Genomic DNA, 14,179 nt, shown 5'->3' with positions numbered 1-14,179 from the left:
AGTATATGAGCTTCTGTCTTTTGATGCACTATGTGAGATAAAGCACACAAGCAGACCTTCACACAAATGCAAAATGACAAAATCATACTAGCTATAACAGCAGAAGACTAGAAACAAGCCAAATGTCCACTAATAGGAGACTGTCCTATAAATAAACTGTCCTATGAATGAGTGACAGGATGTCCACTCAGGAAAAAAATATGTAGCTGCAAAAACAAAGAGCGAGGGGGATCTCTATGATACGATATGAGAGTAACTCCTAGGATACGTTTTTAGAGAAGAAACAAAGATGCAAAAGAGTGTACACAGAATGTTTCTCTTGGTGAAAGAAAGGAGAAAAATAAGTTTATTCAGAAGTATTTGTTTATTTTTACAAAAACAAACCCCTAGAAGGATAAACCAGACACTAATCAAAATGGTTATTTCCAGAGGGCAGGGGAATAGGAGGGAGGAGATACGGAAAGGGCCCTTTTCTGAGTGTATCTCTTTTTATGTTTTGACTTTGGAACCATGTAGATGTTCCTATTAAAAATATTAATATTACTAATATTACCTATTAAAAACTAAAATTAAGAAGCAAACTCCAAAACTGAAAGCAAGTTGAAATAAATGAACCTAAGTCACATAAGAGAAATTATTCCACGTGACTTCTGAACACAGTATTCTGATGGAACATCTGAGTGGGATATGTTCCAGGGACAAAAAAGAGAATCACAAAAGTATCATAAACTTCACTCATCAGTTGTCATAAGTATTGTTACTTGACTGTGTAATGTTGAATCTATTTTATGTATGTCATGATATAAAGCAAGTTCATAAATACACTAATGTGATCAAGAAATGCAAAGAGAAACAAATATGGAATCAGAAAAGTTAAGACAACTTCACAATATTCAACTTGAATTGGAAATATCAACATAAACTCACACTACCCAACTCTTCTTGATCTCTAAATTCAATAGCTATTAAAAAGAATCAGGGCTTCTCGGAAAAACGTCTGGCAGGTTCTAAGACTGGGCTGGGAAGTGCGTAAGATGAGGCTGGGCTCTCTTTTCTGTTCTAGGAAACAGGAAGACTCGAAGACTCAAAGATGCCTATCAAAAGGACAGAGGGGATATCCTGAAGGATTCTGCATTGGCCAAATCTGGGACAATTTGAGCATCAAATAGAATAATGACTGTGATTATAATGCACTGAAATAAAAACACCCGTGAGTTCTGCAGCGATAGTTTAGGGGAAAAAAAAGAGAGCGAGGGATACTAATTTGCCACCAACTCCTTACTGTAAAATTAAGGAGAAAGGATTCAGCATTTACCTTGCCTTCTTAAGAGACAACTAGTTCATCTTCAAGTAATTAGGAAAATCTTTCCCTCCCTTTTTAAAACAAAGAATAGCTATTAGTAAATACATTTTTTTTTAAAAAAGAAAAAGCTAAACAAACCACTAGTGAACTGATTGAGCCAAAGATCAATGGATACTAAAACTATTACATGAAAGGTTGCTGACGAAAGGGACATGCATCTGTGCTGAAGTAGCTCTCCTACAGATTCCTTGCTAATCACAGGGAAAACCTTATCTTTACAATGAAGAGATCTGGAGGTTACCTCCTTCACATAGTGTTCAAGCATCAGTACTGGGACAATCCATCGTTATATAATATGATGTACACAAAAGCTTCTATGAAGCATGTTTGCCAAAACTGTTTAGCCTGAATCAAGATTTAGGCTTCATTTTCAGTCTACAGGAAATCTGGGCAACAAAGGAGTAAGTTAAATTAGACCAGGAGGAAAAACTCAGACAAATACAAAGTGTGGGACATTCTCTAAGACACCTGGCCTGGACTTTCAAAAGCCAACAGTCATATACCATGGCAGTAATGAGCATAACTAGCATCCTGTTTCAGGCACAAAAATACCATTCTCCACCAAAAGGAACTAGGATTGGTTGGAGAAAGGCTGATTTCAAATCTGAAAGAAGAAAAATACAACATTAGTCTGGAACATCTTATTGTACCAGAAAAAAAGGGAATAAATACTTAAAGACTCACTTAAGGGGAATTCTACTGGCCAAATTTGGGACAATTTAAGCATTAAAAAAAAAAGATGACAATGGATTATAATACTGAATATAAATACTAATATTTATTCTAATATAAAATAATAATTTTAAATCCTATGAGCCCACAGCAATACCAAAAGGAAAAAAGATGGGGGGGGGGGCGAGGAGGTAAATGGAGATAAAGCTCTTCTTTACAGAAGATATGCAATTTCAGATAAACGTAGAAGAAAATAATACAATTAGATCAATCACCATTTTGCAGCCCCTCTCACCTTCCCCATAATGGATTCAGACAAGGAACATCACAGGATGCTAAAATGATTGGACAACAGATTTTGGGAAAGAGATTATTCAAAATATCTCAAAAATATCATCCCACAGCTTACTATTTAAATAGTAAGGGTATAAGATGCCTTTACAATAGAAAGATCTAATTACAAAGGTGAAAATGTCACTCAACATTAGAAAGATCTGATGGCTGCCATCCAACTAAGTGAGCCGACCTAGCACAAGTGAGGGACAACCTGACATCACGTGCCGCCTGACAGAGGAGGACAAAAAAAAAAAAAAGAAAGAAAACCTAGCATAACCCCTAGAGAAAACTGGCAATATCTGAAAGCCCATCTGCATACCTAACGACGCAGCAATTCTACCCTAGGTCTGCACCCAACAGAAATGCGCCCATGTTTACAGAAAGACATGTAAGAGGGTATCCGTATGCAGCACTATTCACAGTAGCCCCAAACCAGGTACTACTCACATCCCCATTAACCAAGAAATGGGTACACGATGGTATACATGCAAAAGTACAACAGTATACAGCGATGAGATGGAACAATCTACAACACACAACAACACAGATGAACTGCACTTCATACAACGTTGAGCAAAAGAAACCACAATCCAGAGCACATTCGAATCATGCATGATTCAATTTACAGAAAGTACAAAATAGGCAAAACTCATCTGCAGTCTTACAAGTCAAGAGAGTACTAGTAGTGACCAGAAAAGGACGAGAGGGGACTTTGGAGGTAGTAGTCAATTTCTTGATTTGAGAGCCAGTTACATGAGTGAGTTCAATTCATGAAAATGTGTCTACTGAACTGAACACTTGAGTGTAATTTTCTGTATGAATATTATACTTCAATTTAAAAGGATTTTTTTTTAGAAAGTACGTATCACCTACACCTCAAAACAACTGGGCTGAATCTGATCACTAGAAATACTCAAATGCTAAATAAAGGACATTCTAAAAATAATCGGCCTACACTCTAAAAATATCAGTCATAAGAAATAAAAAATTTAGAAGACTCAACAAACATAACAGCCACATTACAAACAGCATAAACATAATACTTCATACAATGCATTAACCTTGACTGGGTCTTATATTTAAAAAAAAAAAAGCTTTCCAGGTATTCTGGGTATAAATGGAACATCTGAATACGGGTTATGATGCTACCGAATTTGTTCATTTTTTTTTAGGAATAAATATTATAGTCAAGCATGAGGATATACTTGCTATCGTAGATGCTTATTTAGTATTTACAGGTGAAGGGTTGTAATACTCGCCACTTACTTTCAAATGGTTCAGGTGAAAAGGAAAGAAAAAAAAGATAAAGCAAATCTCACAAATGCTGTTAACAACCAGTGAACCTTGGTGAAGAGTGTGGGTGTCACCGTAGTCTTTTCTGTTTGTAAATTTCAAGTTTCAAAGTAAAAAGTTGAGGAAAAGAAGTCAGTATCATGAAAATATCTGAAAGACAGACGCTATTCTAGAATTTTTAAAATATAAAATAACTAAATATAATCTACAAACCTAGATTGGACACTAATTTTTTTAATGGGAAAATTTTTTTAAATAGGACTTGATATTTATGAATCATTAATTTTCTTATGGATGATAATGACACTGCATTTTGAAGAAGCACATCTTATTTTTCAGAGATATATGCTAAAGAATTTAAGGGTAAAATGTCACAATGCATTATCTAAGTTAAAATGATTCAACATAAAGAAAGGTAAAGCAAACACAGAAAACTAGCTATTGTTAATCCAGGTGATGGGTATACGGTGGCCAGTATACTATTCTCTCAACTTTCCTTCACGTTTGTAAGTCCAAAATAAAATCTGGAAAATGATGCAGTCAATGCCTCAGAAGTGTGACAGACTACAGGAGCTAAGACTATATACCCTGTTCTTCAAAAAGTTAAGAGCTGAGATCAATTTTAATTATTCTAAGGAACCAACAGCACTTAATAAATATTATTAACGGTATTTTCCATAATATAACATCAGTAAAATTTCAGCTAAAAATCCCATGTTTATGTCATATGCAATTACCGACATTTTGAAAAAACAAAGATTCTTAAATACTGGCTTTATATTGTATTATACAAAAGGTAGGTCACAAATTACTCCTGTTCTATTTTGTTTAGATCACATTATTTTCTGAAAATTTGGTATCTACCTGAATGACTGGAAACAAACATACTGGAATAATTTATGAATACAATCTCACCATCTCCAATTACGTACTACTTTTCTAAAGATGTTACTAGAAAGAACTGATCTGCTATTTTGGTTATCAAAGCAATCTATATTTATTTATCTTCTCATCAAATCTCTCAAAAAATAACCTACTTTTCAGGATGTTTAAAAGATGTTTTTTACAGTTATCCACAGAGAAAAAATGGATTTTATGCATTGATATGGTTGCTTGAATTCCCAACTCAGTATGCTGTTATTTACTTCAAACCTTTTACAACAACAAAAGCAAAAGTGTATTTTCTTGAACATAATTAAATTGGCTTGGCCCATTATACCGACAAAACCACGCACAGCGAGCTGCTGCATGGAGCCCGGAAAGCAGGTCAGATCACTTATACTTTTCAAAGGAGAATTTTTTTAGTTTCTCTTTCTGCCTCTAAGCCCAGGAACACTGGCTGTTTATTCAGGTAGAAAATGGCTGCCAGGTACAGAGAGAAATTACTATTTGTATTCTATGACGAGAATTAGGGTCCTTCAACATAAAGTGCCACACTTCAAGACTGAGAAGCAACGCAGCATGTCCACACCAGCTGCCCAAGGCAGCCATCCCCACAGGGTGCTTACTCTCTATCTGTAAGCAAGGGTTTGCCAAGCGAATGAAGAATTTCTAGGCTGAAAACATAGCAGGTAAAGGACCCCCATCTGCAGCAGTGACCATCTCCCTACACAGAACTCTCACTAGGGCGGCTCATAGGTCTTAAAATTCCCTGATGAGCCCCAAATTTAATCATTTACCTAGAAAAGACCAGAGCTAGGACCTGGCTCCTGACCAATGCCCTGCTCATAAAGCAGAGGTGTCCCTCAAAGAGAAAGGAGCCACCGTCCCAGCCCACAGCTCCAGGTTAGTGACACAGGGCAAGGGAGCAGGCCATAAGAACAGAGAGCTCCTCAGCAATCCCGAGGGACTCTGGAACAGAGCGTGGGGAAGTTCAAACCTAAGGGAGCTCTTGGAAACAAATCTGGGTGGAAGCAATCAAGAGGAGGCTAGTAGTTCCATAAAGACAAGTTAAACCCGTAGGCCAGCTTGTTTACCAGAGAGAAACAGGAAAAGAGACAATGAAGAAGTGCCCTCTTGGGAAAAGAACAAACCTCAAAGACTGGCCTCAAAAACTGCCGCTGCAAAAGGACCTAAATTTAATAAATCACATTAGGGAGCAATTTATGCCCCTGGGCACTGTCAAAAACAATGCAGCAACCAGTTAGCAATTCCTGGGGCCTAAGAGCTGGATGTGAAACCAACAGAGACAAACATCTTAAGAGAGATCAGAGAAAGAGACGAAGACAACACTAGTAAGACCACTGTCATCCTGGGGGGACTGGGCAACGTCCAAGACTGAGCCCCTCTTGGGAGTGACAGCAGAGGCTTCTCAAATACAAATGCATGTTCTCCTTTCTTCTCTTAACTGATTTTAAAAGCAGCTGTATAAAACAATATGTACACAACTGCACTGTTGGGACTGTAACATACAGAAAAGTAATATATTTGAAGCAACATCATAAAGAAGTGGATGGGGACAAAGCTGAAACACAGCAAGCAAATTATATTAAATGGTAACTCAGATGCACAGAAACAAAGGAAGAGAACCAGAAATGGTTAATCAGAAGGTAAATTTTAACAAATTATAAATATATACTAGTTCTTATTCCTCTTCTCAGTTTTATAAGAGACATAAAATCATATAAGGTAATAATTATAACACATATTGAGCTTATAACATATATATACATGTTGTATGTAGCATAAAAAAGGGAAGAGGGACTAGAGGTACAGAAGTAACATTTTTATATCTCACTGAAATCAAGTTAGTATAAAATCTGAAGTCGCTCCTGAGTCAAGATGTATTCGGTAAGCCCTAGAGCTGCTACTAAGAAGACATCTCAAAAATATACAGTGTAAAAATCATTAAAGGAATTGAAACGTTACACTAGAAAATACTCATTTAGTGCAAAAGAAAGAGTAAAAAAATAAAAGAACAAAGACATGAGACAGAGAAAACAAGTGAAATTAAGACATAAATCCAACTCTATGAATAACACTAAATATAGATGGATTAAACATTTCAATTAAGAGGGAGCAACTGTTCTCCCTCCAAAATAAAATAAACACACACAAATATATGGTCTCTAAAAGAGACATATTTGAAACTCAAAGATACAAACAGGTTGAAGACAAAAGAAGGTACACATGTATCATGCAAACAGGAACCGTAAGATAGAATGGCGATACCAGTATCGGACAAAATAGATTTTAAAACAAAAAATCCTACTAGAGATAAAGATAACCCACAAAATGAGAAAATATTTCTAATCACATATATGATAAAGGACTCATATCTAGAATACATATAAAGAACTCTCACAGCTCAATAACAGAAAGATAAATAATGCAACTTTAAAAATGGGCAAAAAATGTGAATAGACATTTTCTCCAAAGAAAATATACAAATGGCCAAAAAGCACATAAAAAGATGCTCAACATCATTCATTAGCCATCAGGGAAATGAAAATCAAAACTCAATGGGATAACCAGTTCACACCCACTAGGATGGCTAAAATTATAAATTGGAAAAGAAAAAAAGGGGAAAAAAGTGTTGGTGAGCATGCAGAGAAAGCAGAACCACTGTCTACTTCTGCTGGGAATTTACAAAGGTGTAGTGCTTTGAAAAACAGTCTGGAAGTTCTTCAAAAGGTAAACATAAAGTTACCCTATGACCTAGCAATTCCACTGTAGGTAAATACCCAAGAGAAATGAAAACATGTCCACATAAAAACTTGTCCACGAATGTCCACAGCAAAACTTTTCATATAAGCCGAAATATGAAAACAACCCAAATGTCCGTCAATGAATGAATGGAGAAACAAAATGTGGTACATCCATACAATGGAATATTACTCAGCCATAAAATGGAATGAAGTACGACACATGCTGAATCATAGATGAACCTTGAAAACATTATGCTAAGTGAAAGAAACCAGTCAACAAGAGACCAGTATTGTACAATTCCATTTACATGAAATGTCCAGATTAAGGAAATCCAGAGACAGAACGTAGAATAATGGCTGCCTAGAGCTGGGGTGTCTGGCAGATAACAAGGAGTGACCGCTATGGGTCTGGGGTTTCTTCTGGGGGTGATGAAAACACTCTGGAGTTAGTGATGATGGTTGCACAGCTCTGTGAATATACTAAAAACCACTGAATCATATACTTTAAATGGGTAAATTGTATGGTATGTAAATTATGTCTCAATAAAGCTGCTATAAAGAAAAAAGCACAGCACAGGGTCTTGACTTACAAAATGTTATCTCATGTTATTTCTTAGAAACTACATTCAGAGAAAAGACAAACTGGCCCATATGAAAAACAGTATCATTTCAAATGTCTCTGAAAATTCCATATGAATTCAGTCAGATGTCATAAAATGCTATGAATGACCTCAAAGTCAAAGGACCTATCAAAGCCAAATAAACTTGTATGAAATCAAAGTACTATACTATCACAAACGTCCCCACTGGGATGAATTTGCTGCAATCATGTTATCCTATAAAATGAATCATTAACGCAAAACTATTTGGCTACAGTAAAAATACTCATTATGTATTTCTTAAACACATGGTCATATTATGTACCCAGAGTTCAGTATTACTCAATGATAGTGAATGTAAATTTAAAATATACAGTAACTCATTTTTGCAAAAGGAAATAGAACTCTGAATGGCTCACAATAAAATTTACTTTAATTAAATGCTATAGTCATTTTTCTTAAAAAAAATACATTTATCACTTTTACAGTATAGACTACTACCCTATAATATGGGTCATTTAAATTACACATTAGAGTTGTCCCATAACATAGAACAAAATTAAGAAAATGTAACCCACATCTTCTTAAAGCACAAAGACAGAAGAATACAAAGCCTTTTTTAAAGCCTCCATCATACCTGGTGCCTTGATACAGAACACTGGCCTAGCCTGTCCAGATGTTAAGTGCCAGATGCTGATTTCAGTTAGTTGTCCCTTAAGCTTTTCCAACTCAACCTGTCCAACCCAGAGCTCATTTTATGGCCCTAAGTGCACAATTTCTTCTTCCTCAGATAAAGGCAACAGGATCTACCCAGGCATCCAAGGAAGAACTTCAAAAAAAATCAATCTGGACTCTTCTCTCTCTCCTTATTTCTAACTCCCCAAAGATCCTTCAAGTCAAATACCAAATCCTCACCAATTCCACCTCCTAAGTATTTGTTGTACCCTTACCATACTCTGTCCACCATTGCTTACTTTCGGTTCCATCATACCTCACCTGGGCTCTGCCTTGAGGCTCATCACTCTTAAATAAAAATCTCCCACAATCCTGCCACCAAAGTGACCTTCAGTGCCAGCCAGGATGTCCAACATTATGGTGGGAACCACTCCTCTACTTTTTACAACACGCAGTTCAGGTAAGGACCCTCCTCCACCTAACCTCTTGGGTAGAGCATGTGATCCAGACGTGACCAGAGTTCTCCAACCCAACCACAGTGACTGGTTCAGGGATAAAGATTTGTCTCCAGTTAGGCTACTCAGTACCTTCCTTAGCACTCTTTACTGAAACCATCAGAAAAAAAAAGCACCATTATCTTTTGCTGAGATCACTAGCTGTGAGAATGATGTACCAAAAACAGGCAGTATTCATCTCTGCCACCATGTGCCTACCTAAGATTAAATCATTATAGAGGAAATTGAGGTTGGCAATACCAGCAAAAGACACAGATCTGATGGTATTTCCCCAGGATCTACTGAAGCCAGAACTTCTTTGTTACATACGCAAATAAATACTTTCTTAAAAAAAAAACTCAAAAACAATTCAACTTTGTTTTCTATTGCCTATTAAGTCCTATCTAACACATTTCTTCACAACTACTAAACTGAATTCTATAGCTCTACTATTTAAAATCCTTCAATGATTCTCTGTTACATTAAGGTTAAAATCAAAAGAGCTCAGCAGAGAGCCCTAAAAATTCTGGCCCCTACATTATTTGATGGTATAAAAATCAACTTTTGCATTCCAAAATACTGTTGAGCAAAGCAAAAAGATAAATGACACACCAGAAAAGAGTATCTACAATTTTTATCACAAAGGGCCAATGTCCTTAATACACAGTTTCTAAGAAGCGAAAAGAAAAAAAGCAATACCCCTAGAAAAATAAGCAAAAATGTCATATTTCAAATTTTAAATGCAAAATTCAAATGCAGTTTAAGCATAAGAACACACATTTAACTTCATTATGATAAAAGGAATGAAAACTCAAACCACACAGAAATTTCATTCCCATATATATGGCAAAAATCCAAAATTCTTACAAAATATTCTACGGCCAAAGCCATGAAGGAACAGGCATCTCATAGACACTGGTACAAAAGGGTACAACCATTATGGACAGCAGACTCTCTGTAGAGAAATTCACCTTTGACCTGGACACCTGTAACAAAGACACACCGACAAGAATACAAAAATTCTAGGCACAAGGGTACTCACTGCAACACTATGAGAGGATAAAAGACTATAAATAGCCAAATGGCCAGCAATAAAGGTATGACTGAAAAAATTATGGCACTTCCATGACAAGAGTACCATGCAGCTAGAAAATGAAGATCTCTCCATGTATTGCTGGGAAGTGACCACTAAGATGGAAACAAGTCTGCTACACTACCCCTCTGTCTAAGAAAAGGTCAGGAAATGGGTGTATATATAAGGACATGTGTACGTAGCATGGTGTGCAGTATAAACATGCATATAAAGAGATATAAATACATGCATACATGCCGTGTACACACACCACACCCACAGATACCACATCTATATTTGCTTACACCTTCAAAAACAATCAGTAGAAGGAAGCAAAGTTAATCCCAAAGTAAATAACCCAGTTTCTTTTTTTAAATGCTATCAAAAACAAGAGGAAGATTTGTTCTAAATTAAAAGATGTTTAAGAGAATATTAACCCAATGTGGTGTATAGACCTAACATGGATCCTGACTCAGACAAACCAACTGTAAAAAGACATTTTTCAGACAACTAAAGAAAACTGAAAATGTACTGGACACCACCTTACGTAATTATTGTTAATTCTGCTGGATGTGATTATGGTATTGTAGTTCTATATTTTTTTTAAGTTTATAACTTTTAACCTGGAGCAGGTTTCTCTCTTTTTAAAAACAGTTTGTTCATTATGTATTTAAAGAAACAAGATCATCTGTCTTATAGACTTGACCAGGTTTCATTTTAAAATACTCTTTTATCCCTCATATTTTTGTGAATTACTACATCTAGAAGCTTGTAGATTCAGGCTCAATTTCTCTGGCAAGAATATTCCATAGGTGGTGCTTTATACTTCCTAACACAGTCCTGTTGCCAAGAATGTCTGTCTCCCTCTTTGGCCTGATAAACATTCATGTCTTCAGACTTGGCTCAGATGTCACTTCCATCAAAAAAACCTCCCTAACCCCTAGTCCCACACTAAGGTGGCTTTCCCTACCAATCCAATAGCTAATTCAAACAGCACTGGAACTGCTTACCAATCTGTCTCCCCAGTTAAGACTATAAACTTCAGCACTGAACTAAGTCTCCCGGAATGGACTTCACAGAGGCCTGAAACTGGGGGGGGGGGGGGGGGGGAGCCAGAGCTCGTGGAAAAGTGATCTTTATTTTACCCAGTAAACACATCAGACCATGGCAGGGTATTCTGGCCCAACTGTCCACACCTGGTAGGCAGGCAGGCACAGAGCCAGAACCTCCAGGGCAGCAGGAAAGAGCAACGTTCAGAAAGGAGTAAGACCACCTGAGAATACCAAAGGATGCTTCCTGCACCCGGCAGAATCATTATCCTCTGCAAATGCTATCGCCCACAGCTACACATCTCAACAGGGAACTTATGGAAGCACTTTTCAGAATGGAATCTGCACGTGAATCACCTGCAGACCTAGTTCAAAACGCAGGTTCTGATTCAGCAGGCCTGAGGGGGCCGGAGACTCTGCATTCCCGGTGACGCTGATGCTGCTGGCCTGCAGACCACACTTTAACTACCAAGGCTGTGGGAGACCCAGAGGTCAGCCCTCTCTCAGGGAACGTGCCACATTTACTCCTGCCTTATTAATCATCTCTTCTAAGCTAACACATTCTGTGTCATTGAAAAGACAAAAACGAACAAAAAATCAAAACTTTAATCCTCCTGCATCCGTTGGCATCCTTCTCCCAACACATCACTGTCCCACTGTGACAATTAAACAATCTCTTATGCATCTATCACCAGCTGGAAAATGTAGGCCCTCAATAAAGGCTTGTTAAATGATGCTCAATATGACCTCAATAGATGCAATTTTTCCCACTTGCTTCCTGTCAAGATATGCTTGTTTCTTGGCCCGTCTTTCCCATTTGATCATCAATTCTTTGAAGACGGAGACTCCTCTTGTGTGCTGTGGTGCACCGTCTGGCACATAACAAGCACTCAGTGATGTCTGCTGATGCAGCCTGATGACTGACATATAAACACGCTACACTCAGGTTTCTGGAGAGGACCCTGAGTAAAAACATATCCCTTTTCCTGAGGGATTTAAAATGATACACGTATGACTCCTTTTCACAAAAGTTCAGTAAAACACACTGAAAGGCTCATCAGCTCTACTTAACAGATAAGGAAAATGGCATGAGAAGGATATATACCAATGCTTCTTCAAAGACAACCTCACCCAACACAGGAAAAAACGTTTAAGGAAAGGTACCTCAGTCTTCCCACATTCATCAGGCGGATCCTGGTGTATGGCCATTTGATACTTGACATATAAAGAAAATGACTGGTTGAAGGACGACTTGAACTCTGGGTCCTCAAAGGAGACAGGTACTAACCTCACCTTCAGAGCAAGGAAAATAGAAGCAAATGCCATTGAAACACCTCTCCCTGATGACGTGCTTCTGAAGGTGAGGCTAGAGTAAGATCTCCGCAAATCCGCTTCCAAAGCTCAACACTGGAATTTCTCATGAAATGGATAAATCTTTGGAACAGGTGGACTGGCACAGGGCCTGAAGCACTAACTTTATAGCAAAATTTAGGAAAAATGTCAGTTCATAAGGGCCAGGAAATTTCTTTTTCTTTTCTTTTGTTTTTTTCTCTATCCACCTACTGTGGTTCTCTGCAAACACCAGAGCCAATACTGTTGCTAATGTAACGGCCATTACTTCTGTCACCTCTACCTAGATTAAGGGTTTTAAGCTTCTTCCCCTTGGGTAATTTGATTTATAAAATCATAAGCATATGAGGACTTCAATTAAAACACTCTACTCTCTTACTTTTCTGGCCCCACTCAGCTGTGTATGGGCAGTACATCAACGAGAGTAATTTAGCTGCTATGAACTCTCTCTATGCATGACTTTTAAATGGAGATAAAGCACATGAACCGTGTTGTGCAAAGTATGCCTACCATGAAAATAAAGCTTTTTAACTTTTTCTCTCACATTTTAACCTAGAGATCTATTTATTACTAACTTGGAAAGAAATGCATCTAAACATTGTGACTTTAAATAGAGATAATTCATTTTATGTGTTACTTTCCACTTAAAAATTATCTAAGAATGGCACTTAACATGGCACTAGGTAAAATTTGCACTTTCAGAACGTCCACTATCCCACAGTCCTATCTTTTTGCAGATATACTGCAAATTGAATATAAATTAAATGTACCACAAATCAAGAATTCATACAATGATATCAAATAGAGGGGAAAGTTTCATTTGCATAGAAAAATTACACTTGGCCTGCTGACCTGGCTCACAGTTGGTTTATCAGGTGAGTCCTTGTGAACAACCATCTGGTAACGTTTATAGACCTGGTAAGACTCCTGAAATGTGGCTTTGAACTGAGAACTTGGTGGAGATGATCTCACCACCCTCACCTTCAGAAGGAGTTAAAAAACAATGTTCATTAATTCATTTATTCATTCCATGGACTATGCATTCACAGTTACTCCCACCGAAAAAGAACCAAAAGTTCCAATACAAATATTAAACATAAACATATAACAATAATATATTAATGTTTAAAATCAACCAGTTAGTAAATAAAGAAAAAAGTTATTTCTCCAAACTACGGACTCATCAACACAGCAGAGGATCCATGTCTAAATTCTAAAACTAAGCTTTATGATCAAATTATGTCAGCCTGCCTCTACTGTCAAAAGGTAGGATACTTCTGGCACTTAAGACACAGACACAAATAAATACTGTTCATGTTGGTTGTGCACAACTTACTTTCAGTAAATAGTTCAAAAGGCTAAAAATGAATGTATTTTCTGGACACTCTTTCACGCATCATTAACTCTAAACTTGCAACTTTTATAAGTGTAAAAGATAACCTTCAAAAAGTGTTCCTATCCAGGGCGAGGGTATAGAGCTCAGTGGTAGAGCGCAGGCCCAGCATGCACGAGGTCCTGCATCACCTCCCTTGTACCTCCACTGAAAAAAAACGAGTGTTCCTGTTTCATAGCATCGTTTAAAATGAAGGCTCTAAAGTCAGATTTCCTTTACTTAAATCTTAATGTCAC

At 37.2% G+C, this 14,179-nt stretch overlaps 1 protein-coding gene across 9 annotated transcripts in view; it reads right to left on the bottom strand.

Annotated features, from left to right (window-relative positions):
* The window catches only part of ATE1 (arginyltransferase 1), a 171,886-nt gene that overhangs the window by 127,439 nt on the left and 30,268 nt on the right, over positions 1 to 14,179 (bottom strand). For 8 of the 9 annotated variants that reach the window (XM_032490746.1, XM_032490743.1, XM_032490741.1 and 5 more), the window contains one exon: positions 12,365 to 12,493. In XM_032490746.1, coding sequence (XP_032346637.1) covers positions 12,365 to 12,493 — 129 coding nt within the window. Of the gene's footprint in view, positions 1 to 12,364; positions 12,494 to 13,402; positions 13,532 to 14,179 lie in introns of all 9 variants that reach the window. The other variant, XM_032490740.1, reaches the window with a different exon arrangement.

This window comes from Camelus ferus, chromosome 11, assembly GCF_009834535.1.
Source record: "Camelus ferus isolate YT-003-E chromosome 11, BCGSAC_Cfer_1.0, whole genome shotgun sequence".
Lineage (NCBI taxonomy): Eukaryota > Metazoa > Chordata > Mammalia > Artiodactyla > Camelidae > Camelus > Camelus ferus.
Note: the sequence above shows the minus strand (reverse complement) of the source record. Positions and strands in the feature narration are given on the sequence as shown.